We start from the raw sequence: 20,209 nt of genomic DNA on the forward strand, positions 1-20,209 counted from the left end.
GTAATTTAAAGACTAGGTTAACGCTCCTAAATTAAAATATGTATATAATTTTAATATATTTCTATTTATTAAAGTTTCATGTCAATAATTATTTTACAGGAACTGGGCATTACTCGCATGCGGTTTACGCATGGACGCACGCATGTCCAATGTGGTCCAATGGATCGGATGCGGCGCGGTGGTTCAAGCGCTACTGCGTGTGTGTGCGCACAGCAGACGCGTTGATACGTCGCTCCCCACTGCGTCCGCCCTCCACCGTTCTTAACTGATGTGCGCAAAAGATTAGCAGATCTTGGCGTGTATGGAGACGAGGGTGGGGAAAAAGGTTGGATTCGTGTGGGAAGATAATACGAAGTTTACAAGGCAGCATGATGAACAATTGCTACATTGGGTTAGTAAGTAAGTGTCGACATGTTATATAATAATAATAAATAAAATAAAAGAAGCCGGGGCGGATCGCTAGTATTTTTATATTTGTCACTTGCTCTGTGGTCAAATGCAAAGAGAATACAAATACTAGAGTTACTACGTGTCAAATGTATGTCAACTGTCAAGAATGTTAGATAAACGAGTCGATCAAGTCGACAAAAATTACGAAAACATTGAAAAATTCTAAACATTGTCCGAGAGCTGATAACAATTTTGTGATTTCATTCTAATCTAATAAAAGCTACTTTTATATTTCAAAAACACAATAACCAAAGTTTAATTATGACAAATAATATTATAGAACCCATATTTTTCTGTGAAGGATGTTTATCAACTGATAGAAAGCTGACGAATGCCGGGGAATTCTATGATATCTACGTTAAGCTTTTGATTGGTGAAGTATCTAGCAAGGTAAGGAAGTATAGAAAATAATAATACTTTCTCTTCAAATCTAATCCATATTGCGATTGAACTCAAAAAACTGTAACAAATCAATTTGAAACAAAAGTCAGACTTTTGCACACATGTAACTTTAATGTTTTTTTTAAAGCTTGCCACGCGCGATTTCGCCCGCTTTATATTATACTTACTTAAAAAAAAATATAGCTCCTTAAATCATACTCCTTCATCACTCTATTAAAAAAACCGCTTAAAATTCGTCAATTTATACATTTAAGCCTACATAAGCCAGCAACAGCACCTTTATTTTCTGCTCGGGAGCTTACAATCACTATGTATTTATAAATATTTCCATAATAAAACCTATCTTATGTGCTAACCAAGTTACCCTCTATATGTGTGCCAAATTTCATTGTAATCGGTTCTGTAGTATTTGCGTGAAACAGTAAACATACATACTCACAAACTTTCGCGTTTATGTATTTCATTAAATAACATATTGACTGACAGGTTGGTTTGGTTGGTAATGGCCCTGCCTTCCAAGCCAGAGGTCGTGGGTTCGATTCCCACCCGGGGCAAATATTTGTGCGATGAACATAGATGTTTGCTCTGTGTCTGGGTGTTAATTATCTATATAAGTAGTTATTTAAAATTATACATATGTATGTTTATCAGCCATGTGGTTTCACAAGCGAAAGCTTAGTATGGGATCAGATCATCCCGTGTGTGAAAATTGTCCTGAAATATTTATTTATTTATTTTCAGCTAACAGAAAGCCCTCTATTCTGTTGGGAGTGTAACGCTGTGTTACAAACAATACATAAGTTTAGAGAGAAAGTTAAGCAGGCCAATATCTGCTTAAATGAAGGGTTGAACAATTTTAATGTGAGTACTATTAATCCTAATAACAGCGAGCCTGCTCCGGCTTCGCCCGTGGTACATTTTTACGTTTTCTCTCCATAAGAACCATCCTCGTACTTCAAGGAATATTATAAAAAGTAATTAATGAAATTGGATCAGCCGTTTTCGAGTTATGTGCTTACCAACACATTTGAAATTTATCTTTATATTGTAGATAAGTAATATCTTATTGTGACTATTATAATCATTACTTTTTCTGCTTTTATTTGTGTTGTCAAAATAAATTTTCACGATAGTGGATACCATAATTAAGCATACCTACTCTACTAGCTGTCCCAGGTAATATTGTCTTACTCTTATCACTTAGGGGTATGAAAAATAGGTGTTTGCCGACTCTGAAGTACAAAAAAATTTCATAAAAATTGGTCCAGCCGTTTCAGAGGAGCATGGTAACTAACATTGTGACTCTAGATTTTTATTAATAGTGTGAAGTCAAATTAGTTAGTGTATGGTTTGAAAATTGTTTTTTTATGGTGCGTTTACACATTCGTTCAAAGTCTAGGTGATTAGCGAGGCCAACACAGCATGGATTTTCAGACGTAATCAAAGTTACGATGTGAACTGCGTTTCGACATCATTCGCAAACGAATGTTTAAATGCACTATAACAATGATTTCAGACAAAAATCTGCTTATCAACTTTATCCACATCAAACATATCAGATAATATAATATATGCAATACATAGTGAGGAAAACGACATTAATATTAAAGATGAAGAAGAAATTGCAGCTGATGATAATTTTAATAAGGAAACCATCTCTTTAGAAAACGAAATATTAACTGCGCCAATACAATTAAACGCTCTAAAGTCTGACGATTCTGACTTGGAAAATGACGTGTCTATGGGCGCAGAATCTGCAGATGAGAAAGAGGACACAGACAATTTAGAGGATGACGAAGATTTCGTTTTGGAAAATGACAAAGACAAAGCACATAAATCCAAAGGTCGAAAATCCTCTAAGAATGTGCGATACACTGTGAAGAAACGTGATAAACGAGAAATATTAACTGCGCCAATACAATCGAACGCTATAAAGTCAAACGATTCTGACTTGGAAAATGACGTGTCTATGGGCGCAGAATCTGCAGATGAGAAAGAGGACACAGACAATTTAGAGGATAACGAAGATTTCGTTTTGGAAAATGACAAAGACAAAGTACATAAATCCAAAGGTCAAAAATCCTCTAACAATGTGCGATACACTGTGAAGAAACGTGATAAAGAAGAAATAAGAGTTTTGTTTAACAAGTGCGAGAGAGTGAGAATGGATGACAATGAAATAACGTTATGGCGGGATAAAGCGAAATCAATGCAAAATTACAGAACAATGACGTATCAGTGTGAAACTTGTATAATTGGTTTTAGCACAAAACATAAATATAATGCGCATGCTAGGAAATACCATCCGAAGGTAACGTAAATTAATATATAGATTTATTAATCTATACAGTACATACACAACGAATACATGAGTAGATAAATAGTACAGAGCTTCTAGACCTCTACACATTGGTAGGCGGTAGCGTTGGGCGAATAGTGTAGGGGGCGTTTATGTCTACGATCTGCCGCCATTACGGCATGTAATGGCGGCCGTAACGGCGGCAAACATCGACAATCATTTGTTGGGCCAACGCTGCCCATAGTGCAGAGGGCCTATACTACAAGCACATGACACATACACTGTGCACATACACATGCGTAGCACTGGGAAAATGTCATCGCTTATCACGTACACGGCGAGATTTGAAAATAACCAGTGTTCGATGGCATTTATAGTTTTCCAGTTGAACAATGTCATGGTTTTTGGTTTTTCAGTTTGTATATATCTATTTATTATCTATGGACGAACATGGTAATTTATTATTAATAGTGGTTGTGTTTGCACTGTGAATAATTCTGTAAAAAATAAAAATATGTCATAATTTAATTATGTACAGGATTACAAAAGTAAATTTGTTGCCCTTCCAAAAAAGATGAGAACGTTCTTAAAAAGCTTTGTCTCTGTACTATTTGTAAGCTATGTACTCATGTGCAATAAACGCATTAATTTTTGAAGTGAAACTTCTTTATCGGGGTTGGAAAAAAAATTTGTGTAAGATTTTTTCGATACGCGTGACATTTTTCCGTTACGCGCCATCTCTTTCTTATCCCTACACGCGTGATTCGACGTATTTCTGTAAAGTTGCATATAGTAAATTATTTTTTGAAAAATAAGGTCATAAAGAAGTTTCACTTCTTACGTGTGTACACTAGTACACGCACACATTTTTTTAAATGTGGCTCAAATTTCCAGAAAAGCAGCGAACATTTGTGCGAGATTTGCAAGCAAAGAGTGCTGCAGAAACAGTTAGAGGCTCACATTGAGATGCACAAGACAAAATATGTGTGTTGCGTGTGTCGTGAGGAATGTTATCCTGAGAACAAAATGTACAAACACTTGAATAAAATGCATAGAAACGTTCTTAGCTGCGTGAAATGCAGAATGCAGTTTGGGTGGGTATTCAAATGTCATTTGAAATCAAATCTATACTAATATTATAAAGCTGAAGAGTTTGTTTGTTTGTTTGAACGCGCCACTCCTGTTGGTCGTAGCGTGATGGTATATAGCCTATAACCTTCCCCGATAAATGAGCTATCTAAAACGGAAATAATTTTTAACTTCGTACCATTAGTTCCCGAGATTAGCGCATTCAAACAAACTCTTCAGTTTTATAATATTAGTACATATTTATTTTAAGAGGTTCTTAAAAAAATTTCAGGCGTCGCTTTGAAGTCCGCAGTCATTACAAAAATATGCATTTACGTTTCGAATGTGATCATTGTGGCCAGATTCGCACTTCAAAGAAAAATCTGATTGATCACCTTAAGTAAGTACCATACACGCAGGTATAAATAAATATACAAAGGTATAAATAAATAACAAATATTTCAGGACAATTTTCACACACGGCACGATCTGATTCCATACTAAGCTTTCGCTTGTGTTATGGAAACCAGATGGCTGATAAACATACATAATATATAAATTTAAATAAATACTTATATATTATGTAGATAATTAACACCCAGACACAGAGCAAACATCTATGTTCATCACACAAATATATGCCCCGGGTGGGAATCGAACCCACGACCTCTGGCTTGGAAGGCAGGGTCACTACCAACCAAGCCAACCGGTCAGTCAAATGTGTGTGTTACTTAATGTTTATATTGTGTAATCTCATGCTCTGTGTATTTGTGTTTAGTTGACAATAAACGTTTATTTTATTGAAGTGAAACTTCTTTATCGGGGTTGGAAAAAAATTTAATGTAACATTTTTTCGTTACGCGTGACATTTTTCTGTTACGCGCCATCTTTTTCTTATCCCCACCACGCGTGATTCGACGTATTTCTGTAAAGTTGCATATATAGTAAATTATTTTTTGAAAAATAAGGTCATAAAGAAGTTTCACTTCTTACGTGTGTACATTGGTACACGCACACATTTTTTATTTATTTATTTAATCTATAGTCTATGGTTTAAACTTTCACAGAAAACGCCACACAAAACCGAAATGCGAAATATGTGGTAAATTATTTAAATCTCGAAACTCGCTCATGGCCCATCATATCGCTACTCACGTCAAGTCATCAGGGGATAATTACTGTGTTGAATGCAATATGCATTTTAATAATGAACATTTGTTAAAACGTCACTTTTATAAGAGCGTGAAGCATAACGGAAAGAGGTGGGTAGTTTTGAAATTTATTGGTATTACCACAAAAATCTTTAGACAGAGTTTAACTTAAGCCGCGGGTTCTCTTTAATCTGGTTTTGTCGTATTTCACATAGACAACTATTAAAGTGACAGATCCCTGGTTTAAAGTTAGACTGTGTTTAAATTGTTTTGTGGTAATACCATATAAGTTAAGTTTATAAATCTTTATTGCAAAAGTTTTAAAATATTACAAATTATACATTTCCTCGATAAATGGGCTATGTAACACCGAAAGAATTTATCAAATCGGACCAGTACTTCCCGAGATTAGCGCGTTCAAACAAACAAACTTTTCAGCTTTATAATATTAGCACACCCCGGACACTCCATACAAAATGATCGTTTTGACAGTCACGCTGTAGAGACTGCAAATGTGTGTGTTAACGCTTTATGGTTGGCACATTTGTGACTAGCGTAAAAAAAAAATTCGCGTTTTTCTGATGAAATACATCCGTAAACAGCACAATATCTAACCATTTTCTACGAAAAACGATAATCACAAATCCAAAATAATAAAATTACTTTAAGTCAATTTGATTAATGTTGTCAATCTTCGTTGCGTATCGTCCTTGCAGAAAAATATGGCCCATTTTATGTCTGATCGCGCGGGGTGAGGTAAGTGTTTAATTTTGGCGGGAGGCGGAGAGTGTCCGTTCTGTAGCGTTTAGCTACTATTATGTATTCTGTGATATTAGTATAAAGTAAGAATATAATAAATCACATAATACATGTTTTATAACTTAAATTAATTATTTTTTTAGGTTTCCTTGTACGGAGTGCGATAGTGTGTTCTCGAATAGCACAGCGCTGAGTTCTCATTATGATTTCAGGCATTTGAAGAAAACAAAATATTATTGTGAGCCGTGTGACCGTGTAAGTTCTTAAATAAATAATTATCACTACATAGTATAAAACAAAGTCGCTTTCTCTGTCCCTATATCCCTTTGTATGCTTAAATATTTAAAACTACGCAACGGATTTTGATGCGGTTTTTTTAATAGATAAGAGTGGTTCTCGAGGAAGGTTTTTGTATATAATTTATTAGGTTTCAGACAAAGCGGGCGAAGCCGCGGGCGGTAAGCTAGTAATAAGTAAAATACACTTTGTTGTACAAGATTTTGTTGATTTTCAGTAGCATTCAAATGGTAACATTAATTTTAATTACTACTTTTTTATCGATACTAGATCAAAAAGCACAATGCTTATATTTTTTTATTTCTGTGAAACTTCTTTAGGCGCGTTGAGAGTAAAATTTCAAGGTCGCGTCACGTCAATACCGTCTAGTCAGTTATCATGTAATAACGCAACGATTTTGGTGTCTTTGAATTTTGCCAAAGAAGTTTCACTTCTGACACGTGTGCTCGGCACACATTATCTTTTCTAAAGTGTACGTATTTTATGTTTTTTATTACCTTTTATAGTATTTCCTAAATGCATCAAATCTCAAAGTACACAAGGCGTCATCTTTCCACGATCATGTGCCAAACCCAAAGACGAAATTGTGTACTATTTGTGGAAGGGCTTTTCATGTAAGTTACACAGACAAATAAGACAGACTTGACTGACCGGTTGGCTTGGTTGGTAGTGGCCCTGCCTTCCAACCCAGGAGTCGTGGGTTCAACTCCCACCCGGGGCATATATAGTACGACATAAAAGAGATGAAATTAATTATTTTGGAACTAATTCGTTTTTCATTACCTGGCAACCCTGAATTGGCAATGTAGCTGTCAAGTTGAATAAAAATTTGTTGTTTTTTTCGTGAAGAGGAGAATTATTGAGATAAATTGTTATTTAGAACAAGAAATTTAAATAAAAAAGGAGACATCATGAAAAAGGTTAAACGTAGCGGTGTCCGTGATGTGGTGTATAAAGTTTTTATTCGGTGTTTGTCCGAATTTCAAGCTGGAAATTTATTGACTGATTTGGAAAACGTTTACAAACGTACAGCAGAATATACCGGTGAGATTCCATTAATTTTTGCTCAGTACTACGTAAAATAGAATATTCCATTAGTAACGAGTGTTTAATGTATGTATGTATGGCGATTATTACGTTTTCGCAATTTAATTTGAGGTTATTTGTATGTAAACAAAAACTAGTTTTTATAGTGCGACCAGCACAATTTGAGTCAAGAAGTTATATCCAATCCAACCAGCCTCAAATAAAGTACCTAGTTTAGATTTTACTACATAGTATAGTGATAACTGTTTTCATACAGCTATCTATCTATTAATCAATCAAACCACGAGAAAAAAAAATCATATTTACTGTATCATATTTACAGATACTGAAGATGCCCCGTACCCTCTTGCCAGTACTTCGAAACAGAGTGATGATCAGTCCTTTGAAGGAGTAGAATATTTAGATTTTGATGAATTATATTAATGTACAAAATTTATCTACAAAAAAAATAAAAATATGTGGTTTTCAAATCGCCTTGTTTTTTTCTACCCGACGGACCCAGAAAGAGGGTAATGTGTTTGAGCTGCATGTATGCTTGTTTGTTTGTATGTTTGATTCTATGTGCGCCTCTGCAGTCTAAACACTTGACCGATTTTTATAAAATAACTAATTCCAAATACATTTAAGTAAAATTTGACCTAGGTAGGTCAATTAAAATACTAATGTATTTTTGTCTTAAATTACACTATTGCTACAATGAAAGAATTTTAACGGTTTAAATCGCGGTATTTATTTTAGATTATATTATATAGATTTTTGGATTTTTATTCTATAGTATCAAGATCGCTTGCGTCGCAGTATCAGTGTTGCTATATGAGCGACGGTGGCGCCCTCATTTATTTTCATCTCTTTTGTGTCGCACTGTATGTGTGATGACTGATGAACATAGATGTGTCTGGGTATTGATTATCTATAAGTATTTATTTAAAATTATGTATGTGTGTTTATCAGCCATCTGGTTTCCATAACACAAGCGAAAGCTTAGTGTGAGATCAGATCGAGCCGTGTGTGAAAATTGTCCTGATATATTTGTCTATACCTACTTCTATACTAATATTATAAAGAGGAAAAGTTTGTATGTATGTATGTATGTATGGTTTTCACTTTTCAGTTTTCACGCATAAACTACTTGACCGATTTTGAAGAAATTTGGCACAGATAATCTTTAGACCCTGAGAAAGAACATAGGCTACCTTTTATTGCGAAATATGTACCACGGGCGAAGCCGAGGCGAACCGCTAGTATATAAATAAATTAATATGTTTGCATTTGTATGTGTGTGTGTGTGTGTACGTGTATAATCTAATCTATGCTCTATGATTTCAAAATTTCCACAGATTGCGTCATTAAGAAATTCTATTTCTTTTGCAGACAAATCGTATTCTACAAAATCACATAAGAACACACACAGGCGAACGGCCATTTAAATGCGATTTTTGCGAAGCGGCGTTTGCCCAGATATCTGCACTCGTCTCACATATGAGGGCGATACACAAATTTAAAAAAAGTTTTAAACAATAAACAATTTTGTGAACCACAGATTAAGTTTTTTCACTTCATAGATCCACAGATCTACTAGTTACTTATGTTGTGAAATATTTCTAGAAACATGGCAAAGAACCACAGACATCCATCAAGTAATGTTTATAATATATTATCTGTGCAAAGACCGCGTTTTTATGCACAAAACATAGATTATACATATTTACTCTTTTCTTACTCTTTTTGTAGGACCTGGTGTGTAGGAAATTAATTTTGAGGAGAATTTTTTTAATTTTTTACTATTTTTTAATTTTCAAAAATTCAAGGACGCGTCATGGTTATACCGTCACGTCATGGAGCAAAGTGACGATTTTGCTAAGTATCTTTAAATCTTGCCAAGAAAGTTTCACTTCTGACACGTTTACTCGGCACGCTCACGATTCGTTTTTTAAATAAAATTATTTCAATTAAATTATCAGCTTGGTCGTTCCTGTTAGTTCCATTTATTTCTTACAAACGTTTAAATTTCTATCACAGTATTACAATATCTAATCTATACAGTACGGTAACGAATGTACTTGTGCAGAGAAACGGAGGGGAACTGGCGGGGGGTCGGGCGACGCGGGCCGCGTAAGGCACACTCGCTTAGTTTGCATTACCTAGCGCGAAAGAACGACGCAGTCGTATTTTTTGTGTAATAATTTTATTATACATAGGTACTTACTACTTACATATTCTATTATGGCGCGCACAAACTGTTCCGTTTACGGATGTAAATCAACGTTGAAATCCCAGAAGGAAACAATATTTCAGAAAGATTGTATTAGTTGTATCTGTTGAATTAAAATCAAAGCTATGTATATGTTGTCCTCATTATTTTCTAATCAGATTGTACATCCCAATGCGAATGCATTACTTAGTTATATGTTATAATATACAATTATTAAGAACATCCAAAAATAAGTGTCCACGTAAATAATATTTAGCAGTGCAATATCTGTAATTATATATTTATGAACAAATAATTACATCATAATATTAATAATCACAATTGTTTTATTTCCCATTTGTTGCAACCCTAGCGTATTTTCGTGTAGCAGCGTAAGTACCTACGCTGGCGGCAGCATTGCGCGACATCAAAGGCGTTTCCTTACTGTAGGAAATAATATTGTAATACTGTGTCTCTATACAGTGAATAGGTAGATTATTAATTGCATTCTTTAATAAAGAACTGATAATGGAGAAAAAAATTTCTAAAGTAGATAGTTATAACCTGAGGTTATAACTTATAAGTTTATAAGTTTTTGTAAGTTTCTATAGTAAACGTTTTGATTTTGCATTATGCAAAGTATAGATAAATAAGTACAGAAATTATGCATCTGGTCTGGTTCAAAGTTAAGCAATAAGTCATAGTAAGGTCCTTTGAGTATAGTGGGTGTATGTGGTGTATACAAAGAACCTTAAATCTATTGGTTTATATCAAGTTTATATTAAAATAAATATACCTGCTTAGAGAGTAAGGTCAATAAATAATGAAATTTAACACAGTGAATTATATTACTTTCTCTGTGGTGGATAATCAATCTATATATAAAAATGAAACCCGTTTCGCATCGTCACGGCATCACGCGTGAACGGGTGGACCGATTTCGATAATTCTTTTTTTATTATTCATTCCATTATTCCTTGAGGTACCTACGAGGATGGTTCTTATGTAGAGAAAACGTAAATATGTACCACAGGCGAAGCCGGGGCGGACTGCTAGTATTTTTGTATTTGTCACTTGCTCTGTGGCATAGAGTAATGTAATATGTATACAGGCTCTGTGGTCAAATGCAAAGAGAATACAAATACTACGTGTCAAATGTATGTCAACTGTCAAGAATGTTATGTCAATTGTCATACGAGTCGATCAAGTCGACAAAAATTACGAAAACAAATAACAATGCGAAAACATTGAAAAATCCAAAACATTGGCCGAGAGCTGATAACAATTTTGTGTTTTAATTCTAATCTAATATAAGCTACTTTTATATCTCAAAAACACAATAACCAAAGTTTAATTATGACAAATAGTATTATAGAACCCATATTTTTCTGTGAAGGATGTTTATCAACTGATGTCTGATAGAAAGCTGACGAATGCCGGGGAATTCTATGATATCTACGTTAAGCTTTTGATTGGTGAAGTATCTAGCAAGGTAAGGAAGTGTAGAAAATACTTTCTCTTCAAATTTAATCTATATTCCGAGTGATCTCAGAAAACTGTTATAAATCAATTTGAAACAAAATTCAGATTTTTGCACAAATTAAATTTTAATGTTTTATTTTTTATTTTTAACTAGCTTTCCGCCCGCGGCTTCGCCCGCTTTGTCTCAAAGCTAATAAATTATACACTAAAACCTTCCTATTGAATCACTATGTATTAAAAAAAACCGCATCAAAATCCGTTCCGTATTTTTAAAGATTTAAGCATACAGAGGGACATAGGGACAGAGAAAGCGACTTTGTTTTATACTATGTAGTGACTTAAAAAAACTTTAATCATACTCCTAAATCACTCTATTAAAAAAACCGCTTAAAATTCGTCAATTTATACATTTAAGCCTACATAAGACAGCAACAGCACCTATTTTTTCTGCTCGAGAGCTTCAATCACTATGTATTTATAAATATTTCCATAATAAAACCTATCTTATGTGCTAACCAAGTTACCCTCTATATGTGTGCCAAATTTAATTGTAATCGGTTCTGTAGTATTTGCGTGAAACAGTAAACATACATACTCACAAACTTTCGCGTTTATGTTTTTCATTAAATAACATATTGACTGACCGGTTGATTTGGTTGGTAGTGGCCCTGCCTTCCAAGCCAGAGGTCGTGGGTTCGATTCCCACCCTGGGCAAATATTTGTGCAATGAACATAGATGTTTGCTCTGTGTCTGGGTGATAATTATCTATATAAGTATTTATTTAAAATTATATATACATATGTATGTTTATCAGCCATGTGGTTTCACAAGCGAAAGCTTAGTCAGATCGTCCCGTGTGTGAAAATTGTCCTGAAATATTGATTTATTTATTTTCAGTTATCAGTAAGCCCTTTATTCTGTTGGGAGTGTAACGCTGTGTTACAAACAATACATAAGTTTAGAGAGAAAGTTAAGCAGGCCAATATCTGCTTAAATGAAGGGTTGAAAAATTTTAATGTGAGTACTATTAATCCTAATAACACTAGCGGCCTGCTCCGGCTTCGCCCGTGGTACATGTTTACGTTTTCTCTCCATAAGAACCATCCTTCAAGGAATATTATAAAAAGTAATTAATGAAATTGGATCAGCCGTTTTCGAGTTATGTGCTTACCAACACATTTGAAATTTATCTTTATATTGTAGATAAGTAATATCTTATTGTGACTATTATAATCATTACTTTTTCTGCTTTTATTTGTGTTGTCAAAATAAATTTTCACGATAGTCGATACCATAATTAAGCATACCTACTCTACTAGCTGTCCCAGGTAAGATTGTCTTACTCTTATCTCTTAGGGGTATGAAAAATAGATGTTTGCCGATTCTGAAGCACAAAAATATTTCATAAAAATTGGTCCAGCCGTTTCAGAGGAGCATGGTAACTATCATTGTGACTCTAGATTTTTATTAATAGTGTGAAGTCAAATTAGTTAGTGTATGGTTTGAAAATTGTTTTTTATGGTGCGTTTACACATTCGTTCAAAAAGCTAGGTGATAAGCGAGGCCAACACAACATGGATTTTCAGACGTAATCAAAGTTAAGTTTGTGAACTGCGTTTCGACTTCATTCGCAAACGAATGTTTAACTAACACTTATGTGTAAATCTTATATATAAAAATGAATCGCAAAATGTGTTGGTAAGCGCATAACTCGAGAACAGCTGAACCGATTTCGATAATTCTTTTTTTATTATATTCCTTGAAGTACGAGGATGGTTCTTATGTAGAGAAAACGTAAACATGTACCACGGGCGAAGCCGGGGCGGACCGCTAGTGCACTATAACAATGATTTCAGACAAAAATCTGCTTATCAACTTTATCCACATCAAACATATCAGATAATATAATATATGCAATACATAGTGAGGAAAACGACATTAATATTAAAGATGAAGAAGAAATTGCAGCTGATGATAATTTTAATAAGGAAACCATCTCTTTAGAAAACGAAATATTAACTGCGCCAATACAATTAAACGCTATAAAGTCTGACGATTCTGACTTGGAAAATGACGTGTCTATGGGCGCAGAATCTGCAGATGAGAAAGAGGACACAGACAATTTAGAGGCTGACGAAGATTTCGTTTTGGAAAATGACAAAGACAAAGTACATAAATCCAAAGGTCGAAAATCCTCTAAGAATGTGCGATACACTGTGAAGAAACGTGATAAACGAAAAATATTAACTGCGCCAATACAATCGAACGCTATAAAGTCAAACGATTCTGACTTGGAAAATGACGTGTCTATGGGCGCAGAATCTGCAGATGAGAAAGAGGACACAAACAATTTAGAGGATGACGAAGATTTCGTTTTGGAAAATGACAAAGACAAAGTACATAAATCTAAAGGTCAAAAATCCTCTAACAATGTGCGATACACTATGAAGAAACGTGATAAAGAAGAAATAAGAGTTTTGTTTAACAAGTGCGAGAGAGTGAGAATGGATGACAATGAAATAACGTTATGGCGGGATAAAGCGAAATCAATGCAAAATTACAGAACAATGACGTATCAGTGTGAAACTTGTATAATTGGTTTTAGCACAAAACATAAATATAATGCGCATGCTAGGAAATACCATCCGAAGGTAACGTAAATTAATATATAGATTTATTAATGTATACAGTACATACACAACAAATACATGAGTAGACTAATAGTACAGAGCTTCTAGCCCTCTACAGTCTACACAATGGCAGCATTGGGCGAATAGAGGCAATCACGATAGTGTAGAGGGCGTTTATGTCTACGATCTGCCGCCATTAGCACATGCAATGGCGGCCGTAATCACTCGTATTTAATAAACCCTGTACTATTTATATACTCACATGCATTAAACTCTGTACTATTTATATACTCATATGCAATAAACGCATTCATTTTTAAAAGTCGGTACCCACACTTTCTTTGATTCGAAATTTGAAGCGATTTTTTCAATGTGGCTCAAATTTCCAGAAAAGCAGCGAACATTTGTGCGACATTTGCAAGCAAAGAGTGCCGCAGAAACAAATAGTGTCTCATATTGAGATGCACAACACAAAATATGTGTGTTGCGTGTGTCGTGAGGAATGTTATCTTGAGAACAAAATGTACGAACACTTGAATAAAATGCATAGAAACGTTTTTAGCTGCGTGAAGTGTAGAATGCAGTTTGGGTGGGTATACAAATTTTCATTTGAAATCAAATATATCTATACATCTATACATCTATACAAATATTATAAAGAGGAAAGGTTTGATTTTTTGTTTGTTTGTTTGTTTGTATGAATTGAATAGGCTCCGAAACTACTTGGCAGATTTGAAAAATTCTTTCACTGTTGGAAAGCTACATCATTTCTGAGTGACATAGGCTAGGTTTTATCCCGGAAATCCCACGGGAACGGGAACTATGCGGGTTTTTTTTTGAAAACGCGGGCGAAGCCGCAGGCGGAAAGCTAGTACTTAATATTATAAAGCTGAAGATTTTGTTTGTTTGTTTGAACGCGCCACTCCTGTTGGTCGTATCGTGATGATATTATAGCCTTCCCCGATAAATGAGCTATCTAAAACGGAAATAATTTTTCACTTCGTACCATTAGTTCCCGAGATTACCGCGTTCAAACAAACTCTTCAGTTTTATAATATTAGTATTTATTCTAAGGGGTTATTAAACAAATTTCAGGAGTCGCTTTGAAGTCAGCAGTCATTACAAAAATGTGCATTTACGTTTCGAATGTGATCATTGTGGCCAGATTCGCACTTCAAAGAAATATCTGATTGATCACCTTAAGTAAGTACCATAGACGTAGGTATAAATAAATATATAACAAATATTTCAGGACAATTTTCACACACGGCACGATCTGATCCCATACTAAGCTTTCGCTTGTGTTATGGAAACCAGATGGCTGATAAACATACATATATAAATTTAAATAAATACTTATATATTATGTAGATAATTAACACCCAGACACAGAGCAAACATCTATGTTCATCACACAAATGTATGCCCCGGGTGGGAATCGAACCCACTTGGAAGGCAGGGTCACTATATTTATTTATTTAATAAACGTTTATTTTATTGAAGTGAAACTTCTTTGTCGGGGTTGGAAAAAAAATTTTTTTCGTTACGCGTGACATTTTTCCGTTACGCGCCATCTTTTTCTTATCCCCACCACGCGTGATTCAACGTATTTCTGTAAAGTTGCATATGATATAGTAAATTATTTTTTGAAAAATAAGGTTATTACTTTTGCTCTGCGTCTCCTTGTCCACCAGGTTGTCTGGAAGAGATCGCTGTCTGAGCGACAAGACCGCCTGTTGTGCTCTTTTATTAATTAATGTATTGTGTCCTTATTTGTACTTTTTTCTCTGTGGTGCACAATAAAGTATTTTTGTTTGTTTGTTTGTTTGTTATAAAGAAGTTTCACTTCTTACGTGTGTACACTGGTACACGCACACATTTTTTATTTATTTATTGAAGTGAAACTTCTTTATCGGGGTTGGAAAAAATTTAGTGTAACATTTTTGCGTTACGCCGTACGCGTGACATTTTTGCGTTACACCATACTCGTGACATTTTTAAGATCATAAAGAAGTTTCACTACTTACGTGTGTACTCTAGTACACACATACATTTTTTTTAAAATCTATAGTTAAATAATGTATATACTATACAGGGTGTCCCACTGTTGCTATACTAAGCTCAAAGGAGGTTATAGTTTTGCATACGCTGAGTACGTAAAAAATAATTAAAAAATTCCAGACGCATTTTTTTTTCAAATAGATGAATTCTTAAAACTCTATGTGTACACCCATAACAAGCGAGCCGCCCAACTTTGCCACCAGCACGTGAGCTATCCTTTAAGATTATGTTTTCATAGATAAAATGCTCATATTAGAGAAGCGGTATATGCCGGCTGCGTGAAGCTAGAGAAGAAAACATGGATTTTCAGGAAAAATTTAGCATGTTTATTACAATAATTCTATTAATGGAATTCCTTTTTATTGGCGTATTGTTCAATTATTATGTAATTATTGTAAGAATAGCTGTAAGGAATCAGAAATAAATAAATAAATAAATAAAATTTTGGACGTAATTTTTTTTTTTAAGTATTTTTAACGTGATCAGTGTATGCAAAACTACAAGTTCCTTCGCGCTTAGTATACCAATAGTGGGACACCCTATATAGGTATAGTTAAATAATTTAAACTTCCACAGAAAACGCCACACAAAACCGAAATGCGAAATATGTGGTAAATTATTTAAATTTAGACACTCGCTCGTGGCCCATCATATCGCTACTCACGTCAAGTCATCAGGGGATCATTACTGTGTTGAATGCAATATGCATTTTAATAATGAATATTTGTTAAAACGTCACTTTTATACGAGCACGAAGCATAACGAAAAGAGGTGGGTAGTTTTGAAATTTATTGGTATTACCACAAAAATCTTTAGACAGGGTTTAACTTTAACCGCGGGTTCTCTTTAATCTGGTTTTGTCGTATTTCACATAGACAATTACTATTAAAGTGACAGATCCCTGGTTTAAAGTTATGGACAATTTTAAATTGTTTTGTGGTAATACCATATAAGTTAAGTTTATAAATCTTTATTGCAAAAGTTTTAAAATATTACAGATTATACATTTGGGAAAACTATAGCCTTCCTCGATAAATGGGCTATGTAACACCGAAATAATTTTTCAAAACTTCCCTAGATTAGCACGTTCAAACAAACTTTTCAGCTTTATAATATTAGTATAAAGTAAGAATATAATAAATCACATAATACATGTTATATAACTTAAATTAAATATTTTTTTAGGTTTCCTTGTACGGAGTGCGATAGAGTGTTCTCGAATAGCACAGCGCTGAGTTTTCATTATGATTTCAGGCATTTGAAGAAAACAAAATACTATTGTGAGCCGTGTGACCGTGTAAGTTCTTAAATAAATAATCACTACATAATATAAAACAAAGTCGCTTTCTCTGTCCTTACCTATGTCCCTTTGTATGCTTAAATCTTTAAAACGACGCAACGGATTTTGATGCGGTTTTTTTTAATAGATAAGAGTGGTTCTCGAGGAAGGTTTTTGTATATAATTTATTAGGTTTCAGACAAAGCGGGCGATGCCGCGGGTGGTAAGCTATTAATAAATATAAAAATGAATCGCAAAATGTGTTGGTAAGCGCATAACTCGAGAACGGCTGAACCGATTTCGATAATTCTTTTTTTATTATATTCCTTGAAGTACGAGGATGGTTCTTATGTAGAGAAAACGTAAACATGTACCAAGGGCGAAGCCGGGGCGGACCGCTAGTTAATAAATAAAATACACTGTTGTACAAGATTTTGTTGATTTTCAGTAGCATTCAAATGGTAACATTAATTTTAATTACTACTTTTTTATCGATACTAGATCAAAAAGCACAATGCTTATATTTTTTTATTTCTGTGAAACTTCTTTAGGCGCGTTGAGAGTAAAATTTCAAGGTCACGTCACGTCAATACCGTGTCGTCAGTTATCATGTAGTAACGCAACGATTTTAGTGTCTTTGAATTTTGCCAAAGAAGTTTCACTTCTGACACGTGTGCTCGGCACACATTTTCTTTTCTAAAGTGTACGTATTTTATGTTTTTTATTACCTTTTATAGTATTTCCTAAATGCATCAAATCTCAAAGTACACAAGGCGTCATCTTTCCACGATCATGTGCCAAACCCAAAGACGAAATTGTGTACTATTTGTGGAAGGGCTTTTCATGTAAGTTACACAGACAAATAAGACAGACTTGACTGACCGGTTGGCTTGGTTGGTAGTGGCCCTGCCTTCCAACCCAGGAGTCGTGGGTTCGACTCCCACCCGGGGCATATATGTGTGATGACTGATGAACATAGATGTGTCTGGGTATTGATTATCTATAAGTATTTATTTAAAATTATATATGTGTGTTTATCAGCCATCTGGTTTCCATAACACAAGCGAAAGCTTAGTGTGAGATCAGATCGTGCCGTGTGTGAAAATTGTCCTGATATATTTGTCTATACTTCTATACTAATATTATAAAGAGGAAAAGTTTGTAATGTATGTATGGTTTTCACTTTTCAGTTTTCACGCATTAACTACTTGACCGATTTTGAAGAAATTTGGCACAGATAATCTTTAGACCCTGAGAAAGAACATAGGCTACCTTTTATTGCGAAATATGTACCACGGGCGAAGCCGAGGCGAACCGCTAGTATATAAATAAATTAATATGTTTGCATTTGTATGTGTGTGTGTGTGTGTGTGTACGTGTATAATCTAATCTAGGCTCTATGATTTCAAAATTTCCACAGATTGCGTCATTAAGAAATTCTATTTCTTTTGCAGACAAATCGTATTCTACAAAATCACATAAGAACACACACAGGCGAACGGCCATTTAAATGCGATTTTTGCGAAGCGGCGTTTGCCCAGATATCTGCACTCGTCTCACATATGAGGGCGATACACAAATTTAAAAAAAGTTTTAAACAATAAACAATTTTGTGAACCACAGATTAAGTTTTTTCACTTCACAGATTCACAGATCTACTAGTTACTATGTTGTGAAATATTTCTAGAAACATGGCAAAGACCCACAGACATCCATCAAGTAATGTTTATAATATATTATCTGTGCAAAGACCGCGTTTTTATGCACAAAACATAGATTATACATATTTACTCTTTTCTTACTCTTTTTGTAGGACCTGGTGTGTAGGACATTAATTTTGAGGAGAATTTTTTTAATTTTTTATTATTTTTTAATTTTCAAAATTTCAAGGACGCGTCATGGTTATACCGTCACGTCATGGAGCAAAGTGACGATTTTGCTAAGTATCTTTAAATCTTGCCAAGAAAGTTTCACTTCTGACACGTTTACTCGGCACGCTCACGATTCGTTTTTTAAATAAAATTATTTCAATTAAATTATCAGCTTGGTCGTTCCTGTTAGTTCCATTTATTTCTTACAAACGTTTAAATTTCTATCACAGTATTACAATATCTATACAGTACGGTAACGAATGTACTTGTGCAGAGAAACGGAGGGGAACTGGCGGGGGGTCGGGCGACGCGGGCCGCGTAAGGCACACACGCTTAGTTTGCATTACCTAGCGCGAAAGAACGACGTAGTCGTATTTTTTGTGTAATAATTTTATTATACATAGGTACTTACATATTCTATTATGGCGCGCACAAACTGTTCCGTTTACGGATGTAAATCAACATTGAAATCCCAGAAGGAAACAATATTTCAGAAAGATTGTATTAATTGTATCTGTTGAATTAAAATCATAGCTATGTATATGTTGTCCTCATTATTTTCTAATCAGATTGTACATCCCAATGCGAATGCATTAATTAGTTATATGTTATAATATACGATTATTAAGAACATCCAAAAATAAGTGTCCACGTAAATAATATTTAGCAGTGCAATATCTGTAATTATATATTTATGAACAAATAATTACATCATAATATTAATAATCACAATTGTTTTATTTCCCATTTGTTGCAACCCTAGCGTATTTCCGTGTAGCAGCGTAAGTACCTACGCTGGCGGCAGCATCGCGCGACATCAAAGGCGTTTCCTTACTGTAGGAAATAATATTGTAATACTGTGTCTCTATACAGTAAATAGGTAGATTATTAATTGCATTCTTTAATAAAGAACTAATAACTGAGAAAAAAATTTCTAAAGTAGATAGTAAACGTTTTGATTTTGTATTATGCAAAGTATAGATAAATAAGTACAGAAATAATTATGCGTCTGGTTCAAAGTTAAGCAATAATAAAGAACTAATAACTGAGAAAAAATTTTCTAAAGTAGATAGTAAACGTTTTGATTTTGTATTATGCAAAGTATAGATAAATAAGTACAGAAATAATTATGCGTCTGGTTCAAAGTTAAGCAATAAGTCATAGTAAGGTCCTTTGAGCATAGTGGGTGTATGTGGTGTATACCAAGAACCTTAAATCTAT

General features: G+C 34.3%; 2 protein-coding genes across 3 annotated transcripts; both read left to right on the forward strand.

The window, feature by feature from the left end:
• The first annotated feature begins 548 nt into the window (after positions 1-548).
• On the forward strand, positions 549-9,012 carry LOC149895525 (uncharacterized). 2 transcript variants are annotated; one of them, XM_090118831.1, is made up of 9 exons: positions 549-840; positions 1,594-1,713; positions 2,369-3,163; positions 4,046-4,245; positions 4,512-4,619; positions 5,287-5,481; positions 6,273-6,384; positions 6,933-7,040; positions 8,845-9,012. In XM_090118831.1, exons 1-9 carry the CDS (start codon positions 712-714, stop codon positions 8,992-8,994), a joined length of 1,917 nt encoding a protein of 638 aa, XP_089974957.1. In that variant the 5' UTR covers positions 549-711; the 3' UTR covers positions 8,995-9,012. The 2 variants fall into 2 exon arrangements, with proteins under 2 accessions (XP_089974957.1, XP_089974958.1); XM_090118832.1 differs by lacking the exon at positions 1,594-1,713.
• A 2,004-nt stretch (positions 9,013-11,016) lies between these two features.
• On the forward strand, positions 11,017-18,739 carry LOC149895526 (uncharacterized). The gene is made up of 9 exons (XM_090118833.1): positions 11,017-11,156; positions 12,045-12,164; positions 13,004-13,798; positions 14,167-14,366; positions 14,873-14,980; positions 16,415-16,609; positions 17,024-17,135; positions 17,855-17,962; positions 18,572-18,739. Exons 1-9 carry the CDS (start codon positions 11,076-11,078, stop codon positions 18,719-18,721), a joined length of 1,869 nt encoding a protein of 622 aa, XP_089974959.1. The 5' UTR covers positions 11,017-11,075; the 3' UTR covers positions 18,722-18,739.
• Positions 18,740-20,209: the final 1,470 nt, after the last annotated feature.

The sequence above is a fragment of the Colias eurytheme genome, chromosome 31 (genome assembly GCF_061535395.1).
Source record: "Colias eurytheme isolate Ceu_HAF_F1 chromosome 31, ilColEury1 Martin Lab GWU primary, whole genome shotgun sequence".
Lineage (NCBI taxonomy): Eukaryota > Metazoa > Arthropoda > Insecta > Lepidoptera > Pieridae > Colias > Colias eurytheme.

What these genes read in the sequence shown, in the direction of transcription:
- LOC149895525 (XM_090118831.1), top strand. Translation starts at nt 712, where the DNA reads ATGACAAATAATATTATAGAACCCATATTTTTCTGTGAAGGATGTTTA. An exon ending in GTGAAGCATAACGGAAAGAG is followed by an intron (nt 5,482 to 6,272) that starts GTGGGTAGTTTT and finishes TTATTTTTTTAG; the next exon opens with GTTTCCTTGTACGGAGTGCG. An exon ending in TTTGTGGAAGGGCTTTTCAT is followed by an intron (nt 7,041 to 8,844) that starts GTAAGTTACACA and finishes TTTCTTTTGCAG; the next exon opens with ACAAATCGTATTCTACAAAA.
- LOC149895526 (XM_090118833.1), top strand. Translation starts at nt 11,076, where the DNA reads ATGTCTGATAGAAAGCTGACGAATGCCGGGGAATTCTATGATATCTAC. An exon ending in AAGGGTTGAAAAATTTTAAT is followed by an intron (nt 12,165 to 13,003) that starts GTGAGTACTATT and finishes CAATGATTTCAG; the next exon opens with ACAAAAATCTGCTTATCAAC. An exon ending in ATTGTGAGCCGTGTGACCGT is followed by an intron (nt 17,136 to 17,854) that starts GTAAGTTCTTAA and finishes TACCTTTTATAG; the next exon opens with TATTTCCTAAATGCATCAAA.